Genomic DNA, 26,839 nt, shown 5'->3' on the forward strand with positions numbered 1-26,839 from the left:
CGCACAGACCGGGCTTGTGTTCCCTCGAGTATAGAGGGTGATCCAATCGAGGTGTTTAAGATGATTAAAGGATTCGATAGGGTCGATGGAGAGAAACTATTTCCTCTGGTGGGAGAGAGTCCAGAACAAGGGGGCAGAACCTTAAAATGAGAGCCAGGCCGTTCAGGGGTGATGTCAGGAAGCATTTCTTCACACAAAGGGGAGTGGAAATCTGGAACTCTCTCCCCCAAAAAGCTGTTGAGGCCGGGGGTCAATTGAAAATTTAAAAACTGAGATTGACTTTTCTTGAGTAAGGGTATTAAGGGTTACAGAACCAAGGCGGGTAGATGGAGTTAAGATACAGATCAACCATGATCTGATTGAATGGCGGAAGAGGCTCGAGGGGCTGAATGGCCTCCTCCTGTTCCTGTGTTAAGACCATTATGTAACAATACCTTGTGTTCCATTAACCTCACCTTTCCTGTCGTCTTAAAACTACATCTCCTCCCACTCACCCTGAGCAATTCCACTGGAGGCCACGGATTGATCCACCAGTAAGAGCTGCCCTGTGGCGTTTACTCACTTACAGGGAGGAGGATGCACAGTTTGAAAAGGACAGGCACGTTGCTCTGCTGTTTCAGTGCTTGGGTGTGTCCCTTTAAGGCTATGGAGTCTAACCGCTGTTAAGTAAGCACTGGGTGAGTTCATCCAGAGGTTAACTCCTCCTCCGGCTGCCGAGGTGAGCCCAGGCTGTCCTTGTGGGGAGGTCAATGAAGAGCCTGCAGACGCTGTGGCCCTGTACGTGGGGTCTTTTTCCTTTATGTTCCCGGGCGGTTTCCCCGCACGTTGTGAATTTCTGCTTTTCTTTCTCCAAACTTCTTTTGTTAGAAATAGGAATTTGCAGTGGACGGTGCGTGGGGACAGGAGGAGCGGGCATGAAGTCTTTATACGACTGATAGAGAAACGGGAGCCAAAAAAACAAACGTGAAAAGTGAGCAGTACGAACTGATAACTCACCACTCCTTTCTCAACCACCTCTTTCAGTTTTGAACGAGTCATCTTGGGTTCCTGAAACGGAAATGTTTCACGTTAAAACCAGATCCCAGGCCCCCCGGTTACAAATCGCCTCTCAGCTCACTGGCCGTGTCTCTCCTGACACAGGTTAAGACGCCTCCAACACTCCGCTAGGCTCAGCCCTCCGTGATCCCGTCAGCCGTCTCAATTTAAAAGGGTGACGTTCATTTTTTTTAAAAATTGTGTAACAGGTGAAGAATGAAGTTCTCCGAGAGGGCGGTTACCTCAACCCGTGGGTTTAATAGATTACTGTTAACCAAAGGTATTAATGGATATGGGGCTACGGCGGGTATATGGAGTTAGGTCACAGATCAGCCATGATCTCACTGAATGGTGGAAGGCTCAAGGGGATACATGGCCTACTCCTGTCCCTGTGATCCTTGTGATTAGTACTCGATAAGCCTTTACAGGGGAAGTACAGACCCAATAAACACACAGACACTCACAAACACATGCTGTTGCTCAGTGTCATTGATTGCTGCTTTCATCATCGCCACCACATGCTCATTAGTGATCACCTCCTGCAAGGGATGACGAGAAAGATTACATCATTAACAGGCTCCTTGCATCAAGTTTTCTTCCACCCCCCCCCCCCCCCGCCTCCCGCCAGCTCTGACTCTGGCTGAGGTACAGTTCCACGGGCACCAGCCGTCCTCCGGTACCTCACCCACTGTGAGCCCACCTCTCTCTGTAACCTCCTCCAGCCTTACGACCCTCCGAGATCTCTGCGCTCCTCCGATTCTGGCCTCTTGCGCATCCCCGATTTTAATCGCTCCACCACTGGCGGCCGTGCCTTCAGCTGCCTGGGCCCTAAGCTCTGGAATTCCCTCCCTAAACCTCTCCGCCTCTCTCTCCTCCTTTAAGACGCTCCTTAAAACCTCCCTCTTTGACCAAGCTCCTGTCCTAATATCTCATGCGGCACGGTGTCATATTTTGTCTGCTAAAGCTCCTGTGAAGCGCCTTGGGACGTTTTACTACGTTAAAGGCGCTATATAAATGCAAATTGTTGTTGTTGGCAGGCTGATTGACCAGAGAGAATATCCCGGCTCCTGGTACTCACGTGTAGAATGTTGCGCACGTTGATGGCGGTCAGGTTATGGTGCTTTGCTCCATCCTCCAGCGCTCTCTCGAAATTGTCGTCCAGCTGGATCTCGCAGTCCGGCCGAGCTTCCTCCGCACTCTTGCCCTCTTTCATCTTCTTCTCCCGCTTCAGTGCTTTCTTCCTCTTCTTCTTCGTCTCGCTCTCTCCCTCCTCTGCAATGCAGCACAGCAAGAAATGGTTTCCGACCGATTCAGGAAGCTTGGGTTTCACATTCCGGTCGGCTGCGTCAAACGGGCCTGCAGCTTGTTGGAGCATCGACAGCAGGTGTCACGGACTGGGGGGGAGGGGGTGGGGGTGGGGGAGGAAGGTTGAAGGAGGGTCCGAGCGGGCAGACTTCCATCTTCCTGTGGCCAGGTATCCTGCACACAACGTACTGGTTCCTAAACTTGATGATTTTACAAGCCCCGCATTTTGCTGCCTGTTGCTCGAAGAGACTATGTCTGTGTTTGTAAGGGGGGTCCCCAGGTGAGGGTCATTATTGGTTGGGGGGGGGTCTCTGGGAGTGGGTCAGTATTGGGGGGGGGGGGGTCTCTGGGAGTGGGTCGGTATTGGGGGGGGTCCCTGGGAGTGGGTCAGTATTGGGGGGGTCTCTGGGAGTGGGTCAGTATTGGGGGGTCTCTGGGAGTGGGTCAGTATTGGGGGGTCTGTGGGAGTGGGTCAGTATTGGGGGGGGGTCTCTGGGAGTGGGTCGGTATTGGGAGGGGTCTCTGGGAGTGGGACGGTATTGGGGGGGGTCTCTGGGAGTGGGACGGTATTGGGGGGGGTCTCTGGGAGTGGGTCAGTATTGTGGGTTGGGGGTCACTGGGTGTGGGTAAGTATTGGGGGGGGGGGTCTCTGGGAGTGGGTCGGTATTGGGAGGGGTCCCTGGGAGTGGGACGGTATTGGGGGGGGTCTCTGGGAGTGGGTCAGTATTGGGAGGGTCTCTGGGAGTGGGTCAGTAATGGGGGGTGGGGGGGTCTCTGGGAGTGGGTCAGTATTGGGAGGGTCTCTGGGAGTGGGTCAGTATTGGGAGGGTGGGGGGTCTCTGGGAGTGGGTCAGTATTGGGAGGGTCTCTGGGAGTGGGTCAGTATTGGGAGGGTCTCTGGGAGTGGGTCAGTATTGGGAGGGTGGGGGGTCTCCGGGAGTGGGTCAGTATTGGGAGGGTCTCTGGGAGTGGGTCAGTATTGGGAGGGTCTCTGGGAGTGGGTCAGTATTGGGAGGGTCTCTGGGAGTGGGTCAGTAATGGGGGGTGGGGGGGTCTCTGGGAGTGGGTCAGTATTGGGAGGGTCTCTGGGAGTGGGTCAGTATTGGGAGGGTGGGGGGTCTCCGGGAGTGGGTCAGTATTGGGAGGGTCTCTGGGAGTGGGTCAGTAATGGGGGGTGGGGGGGTCTCTGGCAGTGGGTCAGTATTGGGGGGTGGGGGGTCTCCGTAGTGGGTCAGGTGGGTCAGTATTGGGGGGGGGTCCCTGGGAGTGGGTCAGTATTGGGGGAGGGGGTCTCCGGGAGTGGGTCAGTATTGGGGGGGGGCGGGGGGGTCTCCGTAGTGGGTCAGTATTGGGGGGGGGGGGGGTCTCCGTAGTGGGTCAGTATTGGGGGGGGGGGGGTCTCCGTAGTGGGTCAGTATTGGGGGGAGTGGGGGGGGGCTCCGTAGTGGGTCAGTATTGGCAGTGTCCCCCCCACTGACCAGCACCCAGACGCCACACGATTGGAATCGGCTCGATGGAACAAAAATAGGAAGATTCTTTTTTAATTACCGATTTACCAAAATAATATTTTCAACTTGTCTGCGGGTACCTAGATTAAGTTCCTACTGATAGGTCTCTTTTCAGACTGTTTCAGTTCCTCACTGTACCCTGTTGCTGATTTACAGGTGATGACGGGCAATATTCACAGTAACACAAGCGCAGACCGTGGAGAAATCACACGGGACTGATTAGCAACGTTTTCAAGACTCAAAGGGTGTGGACGGACTGAAACCTGATAATCTGTTCGAAATAACAACACACGGTGTAAACAGGGGACGTGAACCCTGGAAGCTGGGATGGGAGGGGGAGAACAGACGCCATTCAGAACAGGTGAGCTCGAACTGCTTCACACGCGGGCAGTCAATGAGCAGAACTGACTGCCCAGAGAGACAGGTGGAGGTGCACTGTGTCTGCAAATTAAAAAGGGGAGCTGGATAGCTTTCTGGCCACAGAGGTGAGTGAGGGATACGGGACAGGAGTAAGGCATATACTGGGAGCAGGCAGGTCCATTGCTGGGACTCCAAACGCTCTGCCTTCCCCCACGCAGTTGCGGTACGTACCGATGATGACGACCAGGTTCCTTTCTCCTTCGTCTTTTTCATCATCGCTGACGGCCTCTTTCTGCACTTCGGGTGTCCCCGACAGCAAGGACAGACTTCTGCCCGATTCGGTGGCAGCTACCGGCCCTGCGAGTTCTTCGGGCCGTTCGCTGGGCCCTCCCGGGGAAGCTCTGGCCCCCGAGACACTGGTGACTGCGGGTGCTGCCAGGGCCTGGCCACTCGGGGGCAGATCCCCTGAAAGAAGAACAGCACAGCGCGAGATAAAGGTCTCCGACTCACTGCCTCGCTCGACCGAGCTATTAGTAAATCACAATTTCTCGCAACCTTTACCTTGCGTTTCCCCATTTTCTCCCTTGCTGGGATTAAATTGCAGGCATCCTCCGGGGCCTCACCAGAGTGCTATTCTTTATGAGAGGCCAGACAGTGAGAGCTGGACGGCTGTTTGACTTGGGGAGCATCGCAGCTGAGCCTGGCCCCGTCCTCACCCACTATCCAAACATATTCCAGCAGGTATCACTAGTCAGGGTTTGGGGAACATTGACTTTCCCTCTCCTAAACCCGGGGCCCACAGGGGATAACTGTATCACTCCACTGGTGAGATCTCTTAACTCAACACGGACTGGGAATGGAATCTGGGACCTTTTCTATGGCCCAGTGCTGGGCAGTGCCTTCACCTACTGAGTCATCGGAGCAAACCTCATCATAATCTCACTTTAATATAATCAACTTGTCCATAAACTTCATTAGGTCTCTGTGTGAACACCAAGCGTCAGTTCAGTGGGAGAAAAGTCATGGACTCTCTCCAACGTAAAGGGAGAGGCTCTCTTCCGCCTCCCGGTGGTCAGTTTGGGAGCAGCGTTAGCCGAGAACCTGGGAGCACATCACCTGCCAAAGGAACGGTCGGTCGCCTTTGAGTCAGAAGGTCGTGGGGTCGGAGGCTTGTCCAGGCTGACACTCCCAGTGCCAGTACTGAGGGAGCGCTGCACTGTCGGAGGTGCCGCCTTTCGGAGGAGACGTTAAACCGAGGCCCCGTCTGCCCTCTCAGGTGGACGGAAAAGATCCCATGATACTATTCAAATTAGAGCAGGGGGAGTTCTCCCTGGTGTCCTGGGCCAATATTTATCCCTCAGCCAACATCACCAACAGATGATCTGGTCATTAGCACATTGCTGTTTGTGGGATCTTGCTGTGCGCAAATTGGCTGCCACATTTCCTACATTACAACAGTGACTACACTTCAAAAAGTACATCATTGGCTGTAAAGCGCTTTGCGATGTCGTGATGTCTTGAAAGGCGCGATGGAATTGCAAGTCTTTCGTTCTTTGGAACCCCAATAATAGGCGCCTTGCCCCTCACCTGCTGACTGGTTACCTTTGGCATCATCTCGTGGCGAGACTCCAGCTGCCGCCTCCCCCACCGTTTCACCGTCAGTGCCTTCCATTGCTTCATCCGGCTGTCGGGTTCCCTCCTCTCCCACCGCCCCACGGTCCCCTCCCAGCCGGCCCACGGACACCCCACGGTCCTGTTCTCCGCCGCTCTGGGGCTCGGACGCCGCTCGGGGAGTCTGTCCTTCCTGTCCCAGATCCTGGCGGCCAGCATCGCCTCGGTTACCGGAGACTGCCGGTGTCGCGGGCGGTGCGATCGCCACGACGCTGTTCTTCCCATCGCCCTTCCCGCAGTCCCCGCCGCTGCCTGTCGCACCTTGGGATGGCCCGGCAGGCTGAGGGGAAGACTCGTCTGTCCGGGCGCTTTTCGTCCTCTGCGGTGAATCTGGCGACGGCGGTGCCTTCCGCTTCTGAGCAGGCAGCATTGTCCCTTCTGCTACTCTGTAAAGACAAAGCACATTTCTGGGTGGGTTTCCGTCAGTGCTGGAAGCTTGAACACTTTCCTCACTCCACAGTCACAGCAATAACACGTCAGTAAGTCAACAAATACAGAGGAAACATAAGAGAACTCCCAAAACAACTTGCATTTATACAGCATCTTTAACGTAGTAAAACATCCCGAGGTGCTTCACAGGAGCGTAAATCAGACAAAATTTGACACTGAAGACATATTGGGACAGGTGACCAAAAGCTTGGGCAAAGAGGTAGGTTTTAAGGAGGAGAGAGAGGTGGAGAGGTTTAGGGAGGGAATTCCAGAGCTTAGGGCCCGGGCAGCTGAAGGCATGGCCGCCAATGGTGGAACGATGGAAATCGGGGATGAGCGAGAGGCCAGAATTGGAGGAGGGCAGAGATCTCATGTGCTGAACTTGCAGTGTCTCCAGCCCCAGAGACACAAAAAAATCCGATCTCATGGAGCCCGCCTCGAACATCCATGATTAACACGGCTAAGAGAATCACTGCATACAGACATCCCCTAAACTCATGTTCCTAAAGGCCTCACCCATTCTGCAATGAGCCATACAGGCCAGAAGGCCTGGATTCAGTTCCCAGTCTGTGCTGAGCAAGTGAATCACAATCAATCTCAGTGGCCCTGGACAAGGAAAGGGGGGAAAAAAACACAGGCATACCGGCAGCTACTTAACGGTGTCCTGGGATCCCTGTTGGACATTGGGTGAGGACAGATTGACTCTATGATGCCTCCCACATTCACTGTCCAAAAAAAGACACACTAGCATATTTCACGGCCTCAGGACAATCCAAAGTGCTTTCATAGAATCACAGAGAATTTATGGCACAGAAGGAGGCCATTCGGCCCATCATGTCCGCGCCGGCCGAAAATGAGCCACCCAGCCCAATCCCACTTTCCAATACTTGGTCCGTAGCCCTGTAGGTTACAGCACTTCAGGTGCACATCCAGGTACTTTTTAAATGAGTTGAGGGTTTCTGCCTCTCCCACCCTCTCAGGCAGTGAGTCCCAGACCCCCACCACCCTCTGGGTGAAAACATTTCTCCTCAGCTCCCCTCTCCTCCTTCTACAAATCACTTTAAATCTCTGCCCCCTGGTTATTGACCCCTCTGCTAAGGGAAATAGGTCCTTCCTATCCACTCTATCTCGGCCCTTCATAATTTTATACACCTCAATTAAATCTCCCCTCAGCCTCCTCTGTTTCAAAGAAAACAACCCCAGCCTATCCAATCTTTCCTCATAGCTAAAATTCTCCAGTCCTGGCAACATCCTCGTAAATCTCCTCTGTACCCTCTCTAGTGCAATCACATCCTTCCTGTAATGTGGTGACCAGAACTGTACGCAGTAGTCAAGCTGTGGCCTAACTAGTGTTTTATACAGTTCCAGCATAACCTCCCTGCTCTTATATTCCATGTGGCTAATAAAGGAAAGTATCCCGTATGCCTTCTTAACCACCTTATCTACCTGTCCTGCTACCTACAGGGATCTGTGGACATGCACTCCAAGGTCCCTCACTTTCTCTACACCTCTCAGTATCCTCCCATTTATTGTGTACTCCCTTGCCTTGTTTGCCCTCCCCAAATGCATTACCTCACACTTCTCCGGATTGAATTCCATTTGCCATTTTTCTGCCCACCTGACCAGTCCATTGATATCTTCCTGCAGTCCACAGCTTTCCTCCTCACTATCAACCACACGGACAATTTTTGTATCATCTGCAAACTTCTTGATCAAGCCCCCCACATATAAGTCCAAATCATTAATATATACCACAAAAAGCAAGGGACCCCACTGGAAACAGCCTTCCAGTCACAAAAACACCCGTCAACCATTAACCTTTGCTTCCTGCCACTGAGCCAATTTTGGATCCAATTTGCCACTCTCCCTTGGATCCCATGGGCTTGTACTTTTTCGACCAGTCTGCCATGTGGGACCTTGTCAAAAGCCTTGCTAAAATCCATGTAGACTGCAACAAATGCACTTCCCTCATCGACCCTCCTTGCTACATCCTCAAAAAATTCAATCAAGTTAGTCAGACACGACCTTCCCTTAACAAATCCATGCTGACTGTCCTGGATTAATCCATGCCTTTCTAAGTGACCATTTATCCTGTCCCTCAGAATTGATTCCAATAATTTGCCCACCACCGAGGTTAGACTGACTGGCCTGTAATTACTCAGTCTATCTCTCTCTCCCTTTTTAAACAACGATACAACGTTAGCAGTCCTCCAATCCTCCAGCACCACGCCTGTGGCCAGGGAAGATTGGAAAATGATGGTCAGAGCCTCCGCTATTTCCTTCCTTGCTTCTTTTAACAGGCTGGGATACATTTCATCCGGGCCTGGTGATTTATCTACTTTCAAAGATGCTAATCCCCTTAATACGTCCTCTCTCACTAAGCTTATCCCATCCAATATTTCACACTCCTCCTCCTTAACTACAATGTCTGCATCGTCCCTCTCTTTTGTGAAGACAGACGCAAAGTATTCATTAAGAACCAGACCCACATCTTCCACCTCCACACTATTTGGTCTCCAGTAGGCCCTACTCTTTCCTTAGTTATCCTCTTGCTCTTAATGTATTTATAAAATATCTTTGGATTTTCCTTGATTTTACTCACCAATATTTTTTCATGCCCTCTCTTTGCTTTCCTAATTTACAACCAATAAAGTAATTTTGAAGTGTAATCACTGTTGTAAAGTAGGAAACGTTGCAGGAAGTTGGCAAACAGCAATGTGATAATGACCAGGCAATCTACTTTAATGATGTTGGTCGAGAGATAAATATTAGCCCAGAACACCGGGGAGAACTCCCCTACTCTGCTTGGAATAATGTCTTGGGATCTTCTACATCCGTCTGAGAGGGGTCTCAGTTTAACGTCTCATCCGAAAGATGGCACCTCTGACAGTGCAGCACTCCCTCAGTGCTGCACTATCAGTACCGACCCTCCGACAGTGCGGCGCTCCCTCAGTACCGACCCTCCGACAGTGCGGCGCTCCCTCAGTACTGACCCTCCGACAGTGCGGCACTCCCTCAGTACTGACCCTCCGACACTCCCTCAGAGCTGGCACTGAAGTGTCAGTCTGTGTTACGTGCTCGAGTCTCTGGAGTGGGACTTGAACCAAGGGTACAGAGTTAAAACAGAAAAGGGAATGGGAACAGACGGCTACTTGGTCCAAGTAAGGGAATGGGAGAGGGGGCGCGGTAAACGAGAGACATCATTTATGATTCTTTTTAAAACTTTGGATTCGGCCAGCGTAGTATGTAGTGTCAGCCGTGGCTCAGTGGGGAGCTCTCTCGCCTTAGAGTCAGAAGGTAGTGGGTTCAAATCCTACTCCGGAGACTTGAAGACAAAATCCAGGCTGACACGTCGGTGCTGAGGGAGGGTCAGTACTGAGGGAGCGCCGCACTGTCGGAGGGTCGGTACTGAGGGAGCACCGCACTGTCGGAGGGTCGGTACTGAGGGAGCACCGCACTGTCGGAGGGTCAGTACTGAGGGAGCGCCGCACTGTCGGAGGGTCGGTACTGAGGGAGCGCCGCACTGTCGGAGGGTCAGCACTGAGGGAGCGCCGCACTGTCGGAGGGTCAGCACTGAGGGAGCGCCGCACTGTCGGAGGGTCAGCACTGAGGGAGCGCCGCACTGTCGGAGAGTCAGTACTGAGGGAGCGCCGCACTGTCGGAGGGTCAGTACTGAGGGAGCGCCGCACTGTCGGAGGGTCAGTACTGAGGGAGGGTCGGTACTGAGGGAGGGTCGGTGCTGAGGGAGTTCCGCACTGTCGGAGGGTCAGTACTGAGGGAGCGCCGCACTGTCGGAGGGTCAGTACTGAGGGAGCGCTGCACTGTCGGAGGGTCAGTACTGAGGGAGGGTCGGTACTGAGGGAGGGTCGGTACTGAGGGAGCGCCGCACTGTCGGAGGGTCAGTACTGAGGGAGCGCCGCACTGTCGGAGGGTCAGTACTGAGGGAGCGCCGCACTGTCGGAGGGTCAGTACTGAGGGAGCGCTGCACTGTCGGAGGGTCAGTACTGAGGGAGCGCCGCACTGTCGGAGGGTCAGTACTGAGGGAGTGCTGCACTGTCGGAGGGTCAGTACTGAGGGAGCGCCGCACTGTCGGAGGGTCAGTACTGAGGGAGCGCCGCACTGTCGGAGGGTCAGTACTGAGGGAGTTCCGCACTGTCGGAGGGGCATCTTTGGGATGAGATGTTAAACCGAGACCCCATTTGCCCCTCTCAAAGACCAATATTGGAAGAGGAGCCGGGGGGGGGAGGTTCTCCCCTGGACCGATATTTATCACTAAAAACAGGTGATCTGCTCATTATCACATTGCTGTTTGTGGGATCTTGCTGTGCGCACCTTTTGCCGCCAGTGGCCTCACTTGACAAGCGAGCCGAGGGCCCGTGGGGAGGAGATACCGAGGCGCTTGGTCAGATTAATAAAGGCCCAGGCCCAGGCCCCGGGCCCGGCCTGCATCCAACATGAACTGGCCCGAGCGCAGGCACCGGGCCCCCGGCCTTTCACCCCCTACAAAGACCAGCAAAACCGGGCTCCGAGTCGCAGGGGCCTCGGCCGTGCCGCCGCGCTCTCCATTACCTGCTCCGGGCCTCATCTCCCGCCCGTTTCCCCAGTAACCGAGGCCCCAGCTCAGGCTTCCCCACCCGCTAATACTTCCGGCCCCCCGCGCACGGCAGCTCCTCGGCTGCAACCCCGCGCCCGCACAATGGTTCCGGGCACCGACAGCCTCTGTCAATTAATCTTCAATAATTTTTAATACAAGTTACATTTTCAATATTTTATCAAATATAAAATACCGGATAATAACCCGCTGTTAATTGGATCACAATTTTAATTTGAGAACTATTTTTTATTTTAGTCCTATTCTTTAATTTCAATCTCTTTTCATTGCACTGAGTTCCATAGAACCAATAGCCCAGAAACAGGCCATTCGGCCCAACTGGTCTATGCTGGCGTTTATGCTCCACACCAGCCTCCTCCTACCTTACTTCATCTCACTCTATCAGCATATCCTTTCTCCCTCATGTGTTTATCCAGCTTCCCCTTAAATGCATCTACGATATTCGCCTCAACCACTCCATGTGGGAGCGTAGTTTGCTGATCTCAGCTGGGGCAGTGGTCGTGTCACTGCAATTGGCCTCGGCAACCATGATTTGGGGAATGGAATCTGTGGGCCAGGGTTCCTGCTCCTGATCACTGTTCAGTGACCCTTGCTGGAAAGTGCATGTGTGTGTTGACATCAGGTGAGAGCAGTATTGGACTCAGCTGTTATGCCCCCCACAGTCAAATAGGCCGCTGACACCTATTTTCAGAAGGCATTCAACAAGGTGTCTCACAGGAGGCTTGTTCCAAAAAAATTAGGCATATGGTATAAGGGGGGAATGTAGCAGCATCATAGAAAGTTGGTTAACAGATAGGAAACGAGTCAGGGTGAATGGTTGCTGCTCAGTTTCGATTGAACAGCGTGCAGCATAGATTCACCAGGACAATCCACAGGATGCACTGCAGCAACTCGCCAAGGCTTCTTCGACAGCACCTCCCAAACCCGCGACCTCTACCACCTAGAAGGACAAGGGCAGCGGGCACATGGGAACAACACCACCTGCACGTTCCCCTCCAAGTCACACACCATCCCGACTTGGAAATATATCGCCGTTCCTTCATTGTCGCTGGGTCAAAATCCTGGAACTCCCTTCCTAACAGCACTGTGGGAGAACCTTCACCACACGGACTGCAGCGGTTCAAGAAGGCGGCTCACCACCACCTTCTCGAGGGCAATTAGGGATGGGCAATAAATGCCGGCCTCGCCAGCGACGCCCACATCCCATGAATGAATAAAGAAAAAATGTCAGAGAAGTGGTGTAGCCCAGAGGGTCAGAGCTGGTCCCAATTTTGTTCTTGATACATGGAGATGATTTGAATTTTGGCAGAGGGTTGTGTGATATTGAAATTTGCTGATATCACGAAAGTAGGGTATTTTGGAAATAAGGAAGAGGACGGTAAATGAGATGGTGGGCGGGGGGGAAGTCTGTCACAGTTTCTGCCCTGTCAAGTACACTGTTTCATCTCTCAGTGTCTTTCATTTAGATTTATGTTTCCGTTTTACATCCTTTCCTCTCCCAAAGGGGATGACTCCTTGGTAGGGTTCAGTCCCCAAGGCTCCATTAGCCCCTCTGATACCTTTATGTTCGAACCTAGACATTGAGTGTTGGCTGGCTATTCGTCCATTGGGCCTCACAGTGAGCCTGATGAGAATAATCCTCTCATCACCCGCCATCAACACACACGTCCTTTCTGGCAGGAATCATTGGATCCTGTCGAAGAATGGGAAAGGCTGGCGAATCTCGCCCTTCCCTCTTCAACCAAGAGCCAGTGAGGCCAACTGCAGCGTCCTCACTGTCAGGTTGGTCAGGCTGAGAGCAGGTTTGGGATTGAAGGTGTGTTGCCAGCACTGGATGCGTGTTCCTCATTGGGAGCTCCAAATGAACCAACATCAATGAAGCTCAACATCAAAACTCTTACCGACATAAGGATGCTGACAATATCTTTGACAATTTTTTTTTGGGAAGACTGTGTGATGCAGTGGGTTTTCCAGATTTTATTTCCTTATTGGTCTTACTTTTTTTCCTGCTTTTTTGCCTCTCCCAAGAGAGGGCTGCAGATGCTCAGTCTTTGAGTATTTTCAAGGCTGAGATCGATAGATTTTTGGACTCTAGGGGAATCAAGGGATATGGGGATCGGGCGGGAAAGTGGAGTTGAGGTCGAAGATCAGCCATGATCTGATTGAATGGCGGAGCAGGCCCGAGGGGCCGTATGGCCTCCTCCTGCTCCTATTTCTGATGTTCTCATTACATGGCTGTGGGGGGGGAGGGGAGGGTAGGAAGTGTCTAGTTATGATGCTCCAGGCATCAAGAGTGTGGGGCAGGCTTGATGGTCTTTTCCTGCAAGTCATTTTCGTACGTTCGTATCACCTTATTTGAATCCGGCCCAGACCAAGCAACAGAAAATCTCCTCTCACTGTCGACTGTAAGGGTCCTTTTTAAAAATGACTTTGGGGTGGTCAAACCAGTTCCCAGTGGGGATGAGCCCAGAGCATAAGACTGGCCCTAACTACGAGCATATTAAGTGATTACAGATAGAGATACCACCCTATTTAAATCAATATATCGTATGGTGCTATCAATGGCACAATGTGAAACAATAATGCAAGTCCCCTGGTGACTCCTTGGCTAAATGCAGTGCTGCTGGTAGTCCCAGGTTCCAGGTCTGTGCATTTAGTTGAAATAACCAGTCCTGATGAGCCTACAAATTAGAACACGGAGACCAAAACAAATTTTTTTTTTTGTCTTTACAGATGCTGTCCGGCCTATTTCCAGAATTTTCTGTTGTTGTGTCGGCTTTCCAGCAGTTTTCCCTTCTTATTTGATTGAACTGTGTGAGCTCGACTCGCTATTCCACCCACCCTGGAGGGAAATGGTTTTGAAATCTGACGGGGGCTAGGACCCAGGGGAAGAGAGCGAGAGGCTGGACTTATAGTGGGCGGGGCAACAAGCAGAGGGGGCGTGGCAACAACGCAGTGGGGCGGGGCAAGGGGGCGTGGTCGGCGCCGTGACGTAATTTTGGCGCTACAAAAGCACATGGCGCTGGGGAGAAAGTAACAAATATTATCTGGGGAATGTAGCGAGTTCCCAGTGAGACTCCGAGCCGCTGCATTGATCATAACGCGGTTGTATTCACGTTTATTCGTCCATCTCCGCTGTTTTATTATTAATAAATAAATTATTCTTAATATTTATTTATTTATTTATTTTTGGCGAAGGTGCAAAGTTGTAAAAGTTTCCGCCAGGCGGAGCCGCTGCATCTCCCAGGTCGTGGGCGACCCCCGCCCGCAGCGGATCCCCGGCTTCACAATCCCGCCCCCTGGCACCAACCCTCTCCCCGGACCCTTCTCCCCGGTTCCGTCTCGGCCTCCCCACCTCCCCGGGAGCCGCCGCCGAGGCTGAAGAGGAAGAGCGGAAGACCGACCCGGTTACCAGAGCCGCCCTGTCGCTACCCCTTAGGGGTTCCTCACCCCCTCACCCCTCACCCCTCCCTCCACGTCCAGCGCAGGTCTTGGACTTCCCGGTCGAAGAACAAGTTGCAAATTGTGATCAGGAAGCATCCGGCCGGAGGCATCAGGAGGCTCCGAGTCGGCGCTGGGCTGGAGAAACTCCACTGAGACCCTGGGGAGAAGGCGAAAGAGTGACCCGCGATCTTTGAGCACACCTTGGGGAGCCTCCACTCCGGTCCTTGGTACATCTCCGGTCAGTATTCCAGCTCCCGGCCGTGGGGCACCCCGTCCCCCGAGCCTGGGCTTTAAAGGCCTGTAAATTTGGAGGAGGAAGGGATGACTGAGGGGGTTCAAGGGTCTTGAAGGCCTGGGAAGAATGTTGGAGTAGGAGACGATGCAATGGTTGCTACACAGTGGGGATGCAGGGAGGTGCAAGAGCATGAAGGACAAGGGTATTTGGAGCTTAGGAAGAACATGAGGAATATTCACCAGCAGCCAGCTTGCCAGAGGTGTTAAATCTAACATGGCTGGTCCTCAAGTTTAGTTGGGTTTGGTGGTGCAGCATGTTTGGGTACAAGTCCGTAGATGCTACCTTTGCCCAAGTGAGTGTCGGTAGGCTACTCTACTAGAGCTGAGTCCAGTTCTGCCCTCCTGTGACTTCCGTATCTGTGCACTTTCTGGCAGGGGCCACAGGATAGTGATCAGGAGCAGGAACGCTGGCTGAAGTGTTTCTCTACTCCTCTGTAACACAGGCTGCTGAGACAGATTTTTTTTTGTTTCAAAAATATACTTTATTCCTTAAATTTGTAAAGGTACATACAGTACAATTCAAATGTCACGATACAAACAATACATTTACACATCATACATGGTACATACAGTTCATCTCACTCTAGGGTGCCTTATTGCATTATAGTCATTACAGATACAGTACATTACTTACATTTGTCATTACACATTTGGCCCGAGGGGGTTTTTCTTGGATTCAACGCCTCGGTACACAATGGCGGGAGGCCCCTAAACTATGGCCTTTCCCCATACAGCCTTTGCAGTAGCCACACCACGCTTGACTGCATCCCTCAGCACGTAGACCTGGACCTTGGAATGTGCCAGTCTGCAACAGCCGGTCGAGGACAGCTCCTTGAACTGGAAGGCCAGCAAGTTTTAGGCAGACCAAAGGGCACTATATCACCCTGGCTGAGAGCAACTGGCTCGGCACACAGCAGGGATCGGCCCTGACACCTTCCGGCTCTGTGCACTTCAGCATCACGTTGGGCAGTCACCCGGGCTCTTTCTTTGTAAACGAGCAGCCGCAGAGTTTGAAAAAGAATCCCCCGATGGGTTGGTGAGTTTATCCGGCCAATAACTGACCTAAACAGACCAGCATGGTCACAGGTTGGATCCCTGCTCTATACCGAGTTACCTAATCTCAATCAGCTTGGTCATAGGAGCTCTACAATTGGCCTCAGTGCTCCTGAGCTGAGGTCTGTGGGGAGAACCATGAGCCAAGGGTCCTGCTCTTGATCACCATCCAGTGATTTTACTGCAAAGTGGGTGGAATTCAAGTGAGGTCAGGATCAGGCTCAGTTGTGATATTTTCAGTGGTCGAATAACCTGCCAACACTCTATGTCATGAATAATAGCTTGTGGCTCAGTGGGTAGCACTCTTGCCTCTGAGTCATGAAGGTCGCGGGTTCAAGTCCCACTCCAGAGACTTAAACACAAAATCTAAGCTGATATTCCAGTGCAGAACTGAGGGAGTGCTGCATTGTTGGATGGTGCTGTCTTTCGGATGTGACATTAAACTGCAGCCCCATCTGCTCTCTCAGGTAGACATAAAAGATCCCATGGCCACTATTTCGAAGAGGAGCAGGGGGCATTCTACCTGGTGTCCTGGGCCAATATTTATCCCTCAACCAACATCACTAAAAAAAACAGATGATCTGCTCATTATCACATTGCTGTTTGTGGGATCTTGCTGTGTGCAAATTGGCTGCTGCATTTCCTACATTACAACAGTAACTACACTTCAAAAGTACCTCATTGGCTGTAAAGCGCTTTGGGGCCTCTTGAGGTCATGAAAAGCGTGACAGAAATGTGAGTTCTTTCTAATGGCCAACTTGGGTGACTTGCTGCTGAAATGTAGTTATCTGGGAGTCAGCACCTTCAGGAAGGTACAGAGTACTAATGTTTAGCAATGTATTTAAAAAATAAAGCTGTGAGACCGACGGTAAAAGGCTACTGAATTATTTTTAAATTTGTTCTCAGGTCATGGTAACACTGGCAAAGCCACATTTATTGCCCAGTTCTAGTTGCCCTGAGATGTTGTTGGGACTTCTAGTCATGATTGTTATAACAACTCCCATTGATCCAGCGCCTTTAACAGAGTAAAACGTCCCAAGGGGCTTCACAGGAGCAATTATCAAACAAAATTTGACACCGAGCCACATAAGGAGATATTAGGACAGGTGACCAAAAGCTTGGTCAAAGATGTAGGTTTTAAGAAGCATCTTGAAGGAGGAGAGGTTTAGGGAGGGAATTCCAGAGCTTAGGGCCTAGGCAGCTGAAGGCACGGCCGCCAATGGTGGAGCGATGGAAATCGGGGATGCGCAAGAGGCCAGAATTGGAGGAGCTCAGACATCTCAGAGGGTCGTAGGAGGTTACAGAGATAGGGAGGGGACGAGGTCATGGAGGGGTTTTGAAATCGAGGCATTGCCGGACCAGGAGCCAATGTAGGTCAGCGAGCACAGGGGTGATGGGTGAACAGGACCTGTACAGCTGCGCGGCCACTTCAGAGGGCTTGAGGCACCAACCACATGGTGTGGGTCTGGAGTCACGTGTAGGCCAGACCGAGCAGTGGGGGGAAGGATTCCTTCCCTGAAGGACATTAGTGGATCAGTTGGGTTTTTACAACAATCCAACAGCTTTCATTATCATTCTTTTCCTGGTGGTAGCCCACAGATCACCAGTTTTATTGAAATCAGTTATACAATTTGCCACGGTGGGATGGGAACTCATAACCTCTGGGATTACTAACCAGTACTAGAACCACTACACCACTGCATCCATCACACCTACAGCGTTATTTGGCAATACATTCGCAATCTCTTTGTTTTACTCAATTTGGCTTTTGACAGCCAGTAGTGCTTGGCAAGTTACACAGGGGGATACTGAAGATACAGAGGAGCCATATTGGTAAAAGGCAGAGGACATTTAGCTTGGGCTACTTCTCTGAAGTTGTAGTATTGCAATAATTTTGTTTTGCTCCTGTGCAGGAATAAAATTGTAAACTTTAAAAATAAATGCTGTTTTGGTTTTACTTTAAAAGAAGTGGTGAAATAACCCTCCGTACCTGTGGGCAATTAAGTTTGATTCACGCCCTAGAAAGAATGAAAGACTTGTACTTACATCGCACCTCACCATGTCTCTACAGAATGGTGCATACTGCTTCATATACAACAAAGTACTTTAAAGTGCGGTGACTGTTGTTATGTACGCAGAGGCTGTGGTCATTTTGCATGCAGCAATTAAATCAATGACCAGTTAATCAGCGTTGGATGACAGAGGCATGTTATCCAGGATATCAGTACAACTCCTGCTCTTCTTCAAATAGTGTTTTGGGATCTTTAATATCTACCTGAACAGGCAGATGCACTGTATTAACTCTGATTTAACTCGACTGAAGGACAGCACCTCCCATCACATAGTACTCCCTCCGTGCTGCACTGCGGTGTCAGCCTAGATTATGTACTCAAGTCCTGGTGTAGGGGTTGAACCCATGACCTTCTGACTCACAGCTTGGGTGGCTATCTTTTGCCAAATCCCAAGGAATGACCTAAACTGCCTGGCAGGAAATTGATGGGATCGAATCGTTCTTTTGCCGATTATCTTAAATCTGTGTCCTCTGGTTACCGACCCTCCTGCCAGTGGAAAGAGTTTCTCCTTATCTACTCTATCAAAACCCCTCATAATTTGGAACACCTCTATTAAATCTCCCCTTAAACTTCCCTGCTCTAAGAACAATCCCAGCTTCTCCAGTCTCTCCACGTAACTGAAGTTCCTCATCTCCGGTACCATTCTCGTAAATCTCTGCACCCTCTCCGAGGCCTTGACATCCTAAAGTGTGGTGCTCAGAATTGGACACAATTCTCCAGCTGAGGCCTAACCAGTGATTTATGAAATTTATAAGGCATGAACCCTGTCATTTAATCTTCTCATACCCAATTATCCCTCACACACCATGTATAGCATCATCACTTCAGCCAAATTGATGACAACAATGCTGTGATTATTTTCCTCTGGGCAGACTGTGCCATCTTGTGGTTATTGAGTATAAATACATAATAAATCCATAAGCAGCTGCTCCTTCCTGCTTGAGTGCTCTCATTTTTTCCATATGACTGCAGGCCCTTCGCACGATAAGTAGGAGGAGGAAGGCTGTTCTGCCAATCTTAGCTCATCCCTCCAGAAAGAGTCTACAATCACCCCATCACAACATCCAATTACTTGTTAAATAATTCCAGGGTATTCACCTCCCAGGAGTCCATGGCTCCCGGTCCAGCGAAGCCTTGATTTTAAAATTCTTATCCTCCTGTTCAAATCCCTCCGTGGCCTCCCCCCCTCCCTATCTCTGTAACCTCCTCCAGCCCCACAACCCTCTGAGATCTCTGCGCTCCTCCAATTCTGGCCTCTTGCGCATCCCCGATTTTAATCGCTCCACCATTGCCTTACGCTGCCTAGACCCTAACCTTTGGAATTCCCTCCCTAAACCTCTGTGCCTCTCTCTCCCCTCCTTTAAGATGCTCCTTAAAACCTACCTCTTTGACCAAGCTTTTGGCAATAGGGATCAGCCTTGTACCTCGAGGGCCTGAATATCTCCTTTCTGCATCGATGACCAGAAATGGAGTCCATCAACAACACCTTGCATTTATATAGCACCTTTAACATAGGAAATTATCCCAAGGCATCAGTGTGAGCAATCCATGTCATTAAATATATTTTCTTTTTTTCTCTTTACAACTTTCTCTTCCCTCCTCTCCTGAAGGCTACTCGCTAGATGATTGTTCCATAGGTAACCCACTGGCATCTTATCCAAATGGCCAATTTTCATAAAATGACTCTAGACGATGAATATCGAAGGGGAGAATCACAGCTGACCCTGACCCTGTCCTTGATGTCCATATGCTCCACTTTCCAGAGTCACTCGCTAGAGATCAGAAGGGGATGATTACCCCTTTCCCAATTTAGGGGTCCTTACGTCAAATGCAGGCAGCCCTTCCTACCTCTGCCTGGCCCGGGATCAGCAAACTCAGGCATTGACCGTGGGAGTTTCTGTGTGGCTCACACTGCCTTGACCATTTGTTGGAGGAACCAGCCCCAGCCCTGTTCACCTCTTCCCCTTGTATCCATGGCCAAGGTGGACCCACCTGGTTTGGCACTCACTTTGATTTTCCTTCCTGAAGTTCTGCAAAGGTGGAAAGAAAAGCAGTTTTAAAAAAAAATCCAAACTTTTTCTGATTGTTTTACTTTAGAAATTTTAGTTTAGGTCACTAATGGGCTGAGTTGGTTTTGGGAGCGTTTCCCCCAAACATTGCCCCTTTAAATTTCCGAATGCAATTCGGCTATTTCCGTAACTTGGGCGTTTTCCACCCTTCCCCCTTCTGCCCGGCCCGAGGTTGCCGAATTATGCTCGGCTTTTTCCGTAGTTCGGGCGGTTCCTGGGGCCCCGACCCGGCCGGAGATTGCCGGATACCGTTCGGCTTTTTCCGTAACTCGGGCGGTTCCATGGACCCCCGACTCGGCCGGAGATTGCCGAACGTCCGCTCGGCGGTTTCCGTGATCTGGGCGTTCCTGGCTCCTCGCTCGGCCGGAGATTGCCGAACGTCCGCTCGGCAGTTTCCGCCGGAGCTCGCCGCGGCTGCGGTGCTGATGAGAGTCGGGCAGAGTCCAAAGGAGCATCAGAGAGAGAGCGGAACGCATCTTCACCTCCTCCCGGTACCGGCAAATCCTCACCACCTGCTACATGGAAAAACACAGCACATCTTTATAAACAAAAAAGGCAATTAAAACCAGCGGCCAAATGGCTGAAATCACCAACATCAAACCCTCCTTCGGTGAGTTTAACAAAATGGAATTAATCACGGTGCAAAAAAAAATCAATATAATGCAAAATATTTTAATATTATTCGTTAAAATGCAACGTTTCTTTAATTACAAGGCAGCTGGAGTGGTGTAGGGGAGTCAGTAATGGACCTCAAAAATGCGATTCAGCTATGGTGGGATTGGGGTAAACAGGCTGCATTTAAAATTAAATACAAGAAGCAAATTAATTCATACAATTTGCATCAAAATTCGAAGTGCAAAATGCAAATGGGAGTCATTTTATTATCAATAACACAATTTGAGATAATCAGGAGATTTTTTTTACATAAGTGGGGAAATGATTAACTGTTATTTATTATTATTTATCTACCTGGTATTAAAGGTTCAACATTTGATATGTTGGATGCCATGTAAAAAAATTACGGTTTCCTCCCTCCTCCCACTATCCAACCACCACCCCCCCCTCCCCAAATGGTTTTGCAATCTCCGTATGGCCTTGTCTGCATGTATTTGCGATGCTGGGTTGTGAGAATGACGTGATGTCTATTTCAAGGCAGCCAGTGTTCCCGCTGCTATTGTTAACTAAGACAAAAAACCTTCATCCATTTCAGGATAATATATATATTTATTGTAGATATCGATATACTCTACTCTTCTGCAAGCTCCAGCCTCCTTCAAACTAGGCATTTAAATATTACTGAATATTTCCTATTGTAATTCTAAAGTCTATGGTGTTTACTGGAAAGTTTATTCTTTATTGAATCGCAGATTCTCCCCCAAAAGAAAATCCAAATGGAATCAGAGAGACACCAAACGAGACCAAGAATCATTGCATGGTCTCATGTGATGTGACCCAGCCCTACTCTCCCAGCTTGGGAAGGGAAGGCAGGGGGCTGCACATAACTCCTGATTCACGCAGATCCTAACCAGCTTTCCAAATTTACAGAAGCTTCTAAAATAATAAATCACAGTATTTTTTAATTGATCAAAAAAACTGCATTTGCTACCTGTATAGGATAATTTACTGAGCATGGGGTATGTAGTATAATAACACTCAAGGATTTATTACGTCGTAACACGTATTTGTCTGAATGCACACCGCAACACTGTCTTAAGAGCGCAGCCCTCTGATGCCCTCATGAGTAAATGCACCATCCAGGGTGGTACTGAGCCACACAGACCAGAAGGTCCCAGGTTCCATCCCTGGTTTATGCTAAGGTGGCTGATCTCAGCAGGGCAGCAGCAAGGGCCTGTAATTGGGCTTTGGTGCATCTGGACTGGGGAGGAGGAAAAATGAAATCAGCCAAGGTTCCTGCTCCTGATAACTACTCAAGTTACACCTGCAGGGAAGTGCATGTGTGTGGATGTGGGACTAGGGCTGGTTGAGGTTTGGCTGTGATACGCACCCCCTTCCCACCCTGGACAGGTGACCCTTACTGTCGAGGTTCACACCTGAAGAACAATTACCTCGGCAAGGCAGCCGATAGTAACCGGTGCCCATGAACCTTTAAAAGAAGGGAGAGAATGGTTTTCGTTGTAGCTGTGTTGCTGCTGGTTAAGTTGCCAGAGATTCCTCTGTTGTTGCTGCAAGCTGAGGGGATTATCGATCTTATGCTGTGCTACTTGGGGATAACAGAACATCATGTGACAGGAGCTGAAGTAATACTAGGCTATTTTGGGGAGAGAGGAAGAGCAGAGTTGAGTGAGTGATGTACTTCAAAGCGAGAGATCGGGGGAGGCTGTGACTCAATCGGGGACAGTTGACGTCAGCTTTATGTCATCGTGCATTGTAGCTCAGAGGAGTACAAAATGTGCAGGAAGAAGTTTTCTTAAAGCCTGCTACTTTTACTGGGGATGCTACTTGATAGCCCAGTGGGTAAGTGCAGCCACACAGACTAGAAAGCTCCCAGGTTCCATCCCCAGTCTGTACTGAGTTGACTGATCACAGCCAAAGCAGCAATTTGAGTACAACCTGTTATCATTTACATGGCTACATATTCCATTAAGTGTACACGTGGAGCACATGTATTGTTGTGTACAACTATATGATCTTGGAGTGGGGATCTTACACTAGTTCCTCACTGTCTTCAATTTGTAACAGAGATGGTTTGGGACTAAACTCATGTCATCTTTGAGACCTCATACAGACCAGGAAGGTCTCAGGTCCAGTTCCAAGTCTTTGTGGAGTTAATGATCTGACCCAGGGTGGAACCTGAGGCTCGACAATTCTCCTGGATGTTCCTGGGCTAAAGAAGAGGATGAAATCAGCTAGGATTCCTGCTCCTGATTGCTATTCAGTGACTCCAACTAGAAAGCAGACATATGAATGTCCGCTGAGAGCAAGGTCAGGCGTAGCTGTGAAGTCCCCTTCCCCTTCGACAGCCTTCCAACACATGCAGAATGACCGCTTCGATGATGTACTAGAGGTACCTGGTACCCAAGAGACCATGCAGAACCTGCCCTGGGAGTGTTTGATGGGACAGTGTAGAGGGAGCTTTACACTGTATCTAACCCGTGCTGTACCTGCCCTGGGAGTGTTTGATGGGACAGCGTAGAGCGAGCTTTACTCCATATCTAACCCGTGCTGTAGCCTATTCCATATTTAAATATTCATGGTCCAAACTGCAGCCTATTGACTCTCATTGCATAGAATTATTTAGGATTAAATAGAAAATCCTGATTCAGCTGTAAATTGCATGTAATTCTCCAGTGTTTAATACAGCTCAATAAATCACCAGCCCAGTTCTCCATGCCCTGTATAATATGAGAAAATGCAATATACTTGTTTCTATTTAGATACATTATTAAGCTCCCTCTACACTGCCCCATCAAACACTCCCAGGGCAGGTGCAGCACGGGTTAGATACAGAGTAAAGCTCCCTCTACACTGTCCCATCAAACACTCCCAGGGCAGGTACAGCACGGGTTAGATACAGAGTAAAGCTCCCTCTACACTGCCCCATCAAACACTCCCAGGGCAGGTGCAGTACGGGTTAGATACAGAGTAAAGCTCCCTCTACACTGTCCCATCAAACACTCCCAGGACAGGTACAGCACGGGTTAGATAGAGTGAAGCTCCCTCTACACTGTCCCATCAAACACTCCCAGGGCAGGTGCAGTACGGGTTAGATACAGAGTAAAGCTCCCTCTACACTGTCCCATCAAACACTCCCAGGGCAGGTACAGCATGGATTAGATGCAGTGGAAAAAGCTCCAACTACACTCTCCAAATATTGTGCTTTAATGAGGCCCTCCCATTACACCAGCGTAACATCTCTATTGAGACTGTTAATTTGGTGCTAGTTTGTGCCAAATCAGGGATAGTTTTGTGTCATGTATCAACACTCATTAGGGACCAGATTGAAACTACCTCCAACACATTTCATATAAGACCTTACCACTAGGAGAGAGGAAACTCACTCAATCAGTCTGGATCCAGGGGGGAGAGGCCAGTGTGTAATTTACTATCCAGAAACAGTTACTAATTAATGTTTTGTATCTACAAATCCAAAATGTCACTTTATTATATAAAAGACCTTGGGCCTGAGGGGAAGGACTCTCTCTCAAATGTCTGCTTAGATCCAGAAATCTCTGAACAGTCTGTCTTGACAGTAACATGTCTGCCTTCATCAGTGGAGCTGACACGTTGCCAAGAGCAACAGATGCCATGTTACTGACTCGAGTCCAGAAGCCTCTGACTGTCTGAGCCGCCTGTCGCACCGGGAAAGCAAGTATCCCCTCTGTTAACCTTGAGGACGTTGGAAGCTTGGCAGGAACCTGTCGATAGAATTATACCACGTGAAAATCAGACACTCATTATCTGCAGACTGCAAGATAAATCGGAGCGCAGCAACTAATATCCATTGGCTCAGTTTATAAATATATCATTCGATGTGGCACTGAGCCATGCAGAGCAAGAAGGTCCAGGTTTGATCTGTGCTGTAAGCTGATCTCAGTCGGGGCTGCAGCAAGGGGGGATGGATCGCAATTGGCCTCACTGCCCCTGGGCTGGGGAGGGTAAAATCTACCATGGTCCCTGCTCCTGGTCGCGATGCAGCAACCTCTCTGTTGCAAAGTGCATGGAGGTTAAGTGAGGACAGGATCGAGGTTCGGTTACTTCCCCCATACACGAGTATCTGCTGATACCAAGGGGGTGATTTTCAACGTAGGCCCCTGGGCAGTAACCTGAAGATCACCTGCCCTTTATAGACCCACCCCCCCCCCCCCCCACCCCCAAACACGAGCATCTAGGCTCACACATGCGGAATGGTCATTTGGACAAGGAACTGGAGGCAGATACCCCAGTGCCTTCAGGACAGAAAGGGAGAAAACATCTGAGCACTCTGGAATCCTCGCACTGGCCCTCAGACCAGCTTGGGTTTGGCCCATAGTTATTCATTTCATTATCATTGAATAACATCACCCTGTATGTGAATGGCAGACTGGAGAACATCCAGTAAGTAGGAACTTGTATTGATATAGCACCTTTCACAAGGCCTCCGGGTGTCCCAAAGCGCTTCAAGGCCAATGAGATATTTTTGAAGTGCAGTCACTGTTGTAATGTAGGATTCTGATTATCAGAAGCTGAACACTAGATGTCCAGCTATCGATTCTTACTTTTAAGAACAGTGCACATGTGTACAAGCTGCCCCATTCCATGAACGAGTAGACATGTTCCACATCTGCACGGGATGAAGGGGGGAAAGCTGGGTGATGTGGAGGAGCAGAGAGATTTGGGGGTTCAGGTTCAGAAGACATTAAAAACAGCTCTTCAAATTGATCAGGCAATAAAAAAAAAAGCTAACTGACTACTGAGTCTTACGGCAAGAGGCACTGAATTTAGAAGTCGAGCTGTAATGGTGAATCTGTACAAAACCTTAGTAAGACCACAGTTGCAGTACTGTGTGCAGTTTTAGGTTCCACACTATAGGAAGGGTGTTGAGGCTATAGAGAGGGTGCTATCACTGGGACGCTGTCTGGTGTGAGGAAATACAAATATAAAGAACTTGAAAAAGTGGGGATACATTAGAACAGAGGAGATTATGACTGATTTGATAAGAGATGTTTAAAATTATGAAGGGATGGGACAGAGTAGATTTCTGTGATTTGAGGGATCGGGAACCAGGATGTAAGATTAAATGTAAGAGACTTACGCCAAAGAGCAGGAGAAACCTTTTTACACCAGGGCTTCTGAAGCTGTGGAGTGTATTACTGTACCAGTCTTAGTGACTGAAGCAAAGGCAATGTCGACATTTAAAAAAAAGGTTAGATAGGTGGTTGAAGAAAAGGGGAATAAAGGGAACGGGAACAGGGCAGAGGCATGGGATCAGGATACTGCTTGTGAAGGATGAACCAACATTGACTGGTTGGTCCTGTTTCCATGTTGTAATTTCTATACAGTTCTGTATAATTCTATGTTTGTGTTAGCGCATGAGAAAGTGGGCATATTTTACATCCAAACATGCCTGCACAGACCTGTTCCCTGTTAGTGCATGAGCGAGCGGGCACATTTCATTTCCCTAGAGGCCTAAGTGGACTCCTGTTTCCCACACATACAGCGTAGGCTCCCCACACCACCCCCCTCCCCCAAGTCTTGCTCCTCCTGGACTGGCACTCGGCAAAAGTGAACATCCCGATTCAGTCCATCGCTACATTTAACCGCTTGATTCACTGACTACATTATCCTGTCCATCCCGCACTGGACCAATGTTTTATCAGTACATTAAGAACAAGAGGATAGCTAAGGAAAAGGTGGGACCTATCAGGGATGATAAGGGTAACTTGTGTGTAGAAGCAGAGGATGTGGGGAGGGTTTTAAATCAATATTTTGTCTCCGTATTCACAAAGGAAAGGGATGATCCAGACGTGGTAGTTAAAGAGGAGAGGTGTGAAATATTGGATAAGGTAAAAATAACGAGAGAGGAAGTACTAGAGGGACTGGAATCCTTGAACGTTGCTAAGTTACCAGGGCCGGATGGATTGTTTCCTAGGCTATTGTAGGAAGCCAGGGAGGAAATAGCGGATGCTCTGAGGATCATTTTCCAATCCTCGCTAGATACAGGGGTGGTACTGGAAGACTGCAAACATAGTACCATTGTTTAAATAGGGTACAAGGGAAAGGCCAAACAATTATAGGCCGGTCAGTCTTACCTCGGTGGTGGGCAAACTATTAGAATCAATACTGAAAGATAGGCTAAACTGTCACTTGGAAAGGCATGGTTTAATCAGGGATAGTCAGCATGGATTTGTTCAGGGAAGGTCATGCCTTACAAATCTGATTGAATTCTTTAAGGAAGTGACAAGGAGGATTGATGAGGGTAGTGCAGTGGATGTTGTCTACATGGATTTTAGTAAGGCATTTGACAAGGTCCCACATGGCAGACTGGTC

The 26,839-nt window shown here is 49.8% G+C and overlaps 1 protein-coding gene across 2 annotated transcripts in view; it reads right to left on the reverse strand.

Moving 5' to 3' along the window:
• The window catches only part of LOC137306570 (GON-4-like protein), a 67,766-nt gene extending 56,808 nt beyond the window's left edge, over positions 1 to 10,958 (reverse strand). Inside the window, exons 1-6 of one of the 2 annotated variants that reach the window (XM_067975854.1) lie at positions 10,878 to 10,958; positions 5,811 to 6,265; positions 4,440 to 4,673; positions 2,114 to 2,307; positions 1,500 to 1,574; positions 997 to 1,047 (exon numbers count right to left, since the gene is read on the reverse strand). In XM_067975854.1, coding sequence (XP_067831955.1) covers positions 997 to 1,047; positions 1,500 to 1,574; positions 2,114 to 2,307; positions 4,440 to 4,673; positions 5,811 to 6,249 — 993 coding nt within the window. In that variant the 5' untranslated portion in view covers positions 6,250 to 6,265; positions 10,878 to 10,958. Of the gene's footprint in view, positions 1 to 996; positions 1,048 to 1,499; positions 1,575 to 2,113; positions 2,308 to 4,439; positions 4,674 to 5,795; positions 6,266 to 10,877 lie in introns of both variants that reach the window. The other variant, XM_067975853.1, reaches the window with a different exon arrangement.
• Between the last annotated feature and the right edge of the window lie 15,881 nt (positions 10,959 to 26,839).

The sequence above is a fragment of the Heptranchias perlo genome, chromosome 44 (assembly GCF_035084215.1).
Source record: "Heptranchias perlo isolate sHepPer1 chromosome 44, sHepPer1.hap1, whole genome shotgun sequence".
In the NCBI taxonomy this organism is placed as follows: domain Eukaryota; kingdom Metazoa; phylum Chordata; class Chondrichthyes; order Hexanchiformes; family Hexanchidae; genus Heptranchias; species Heptranchias perlo.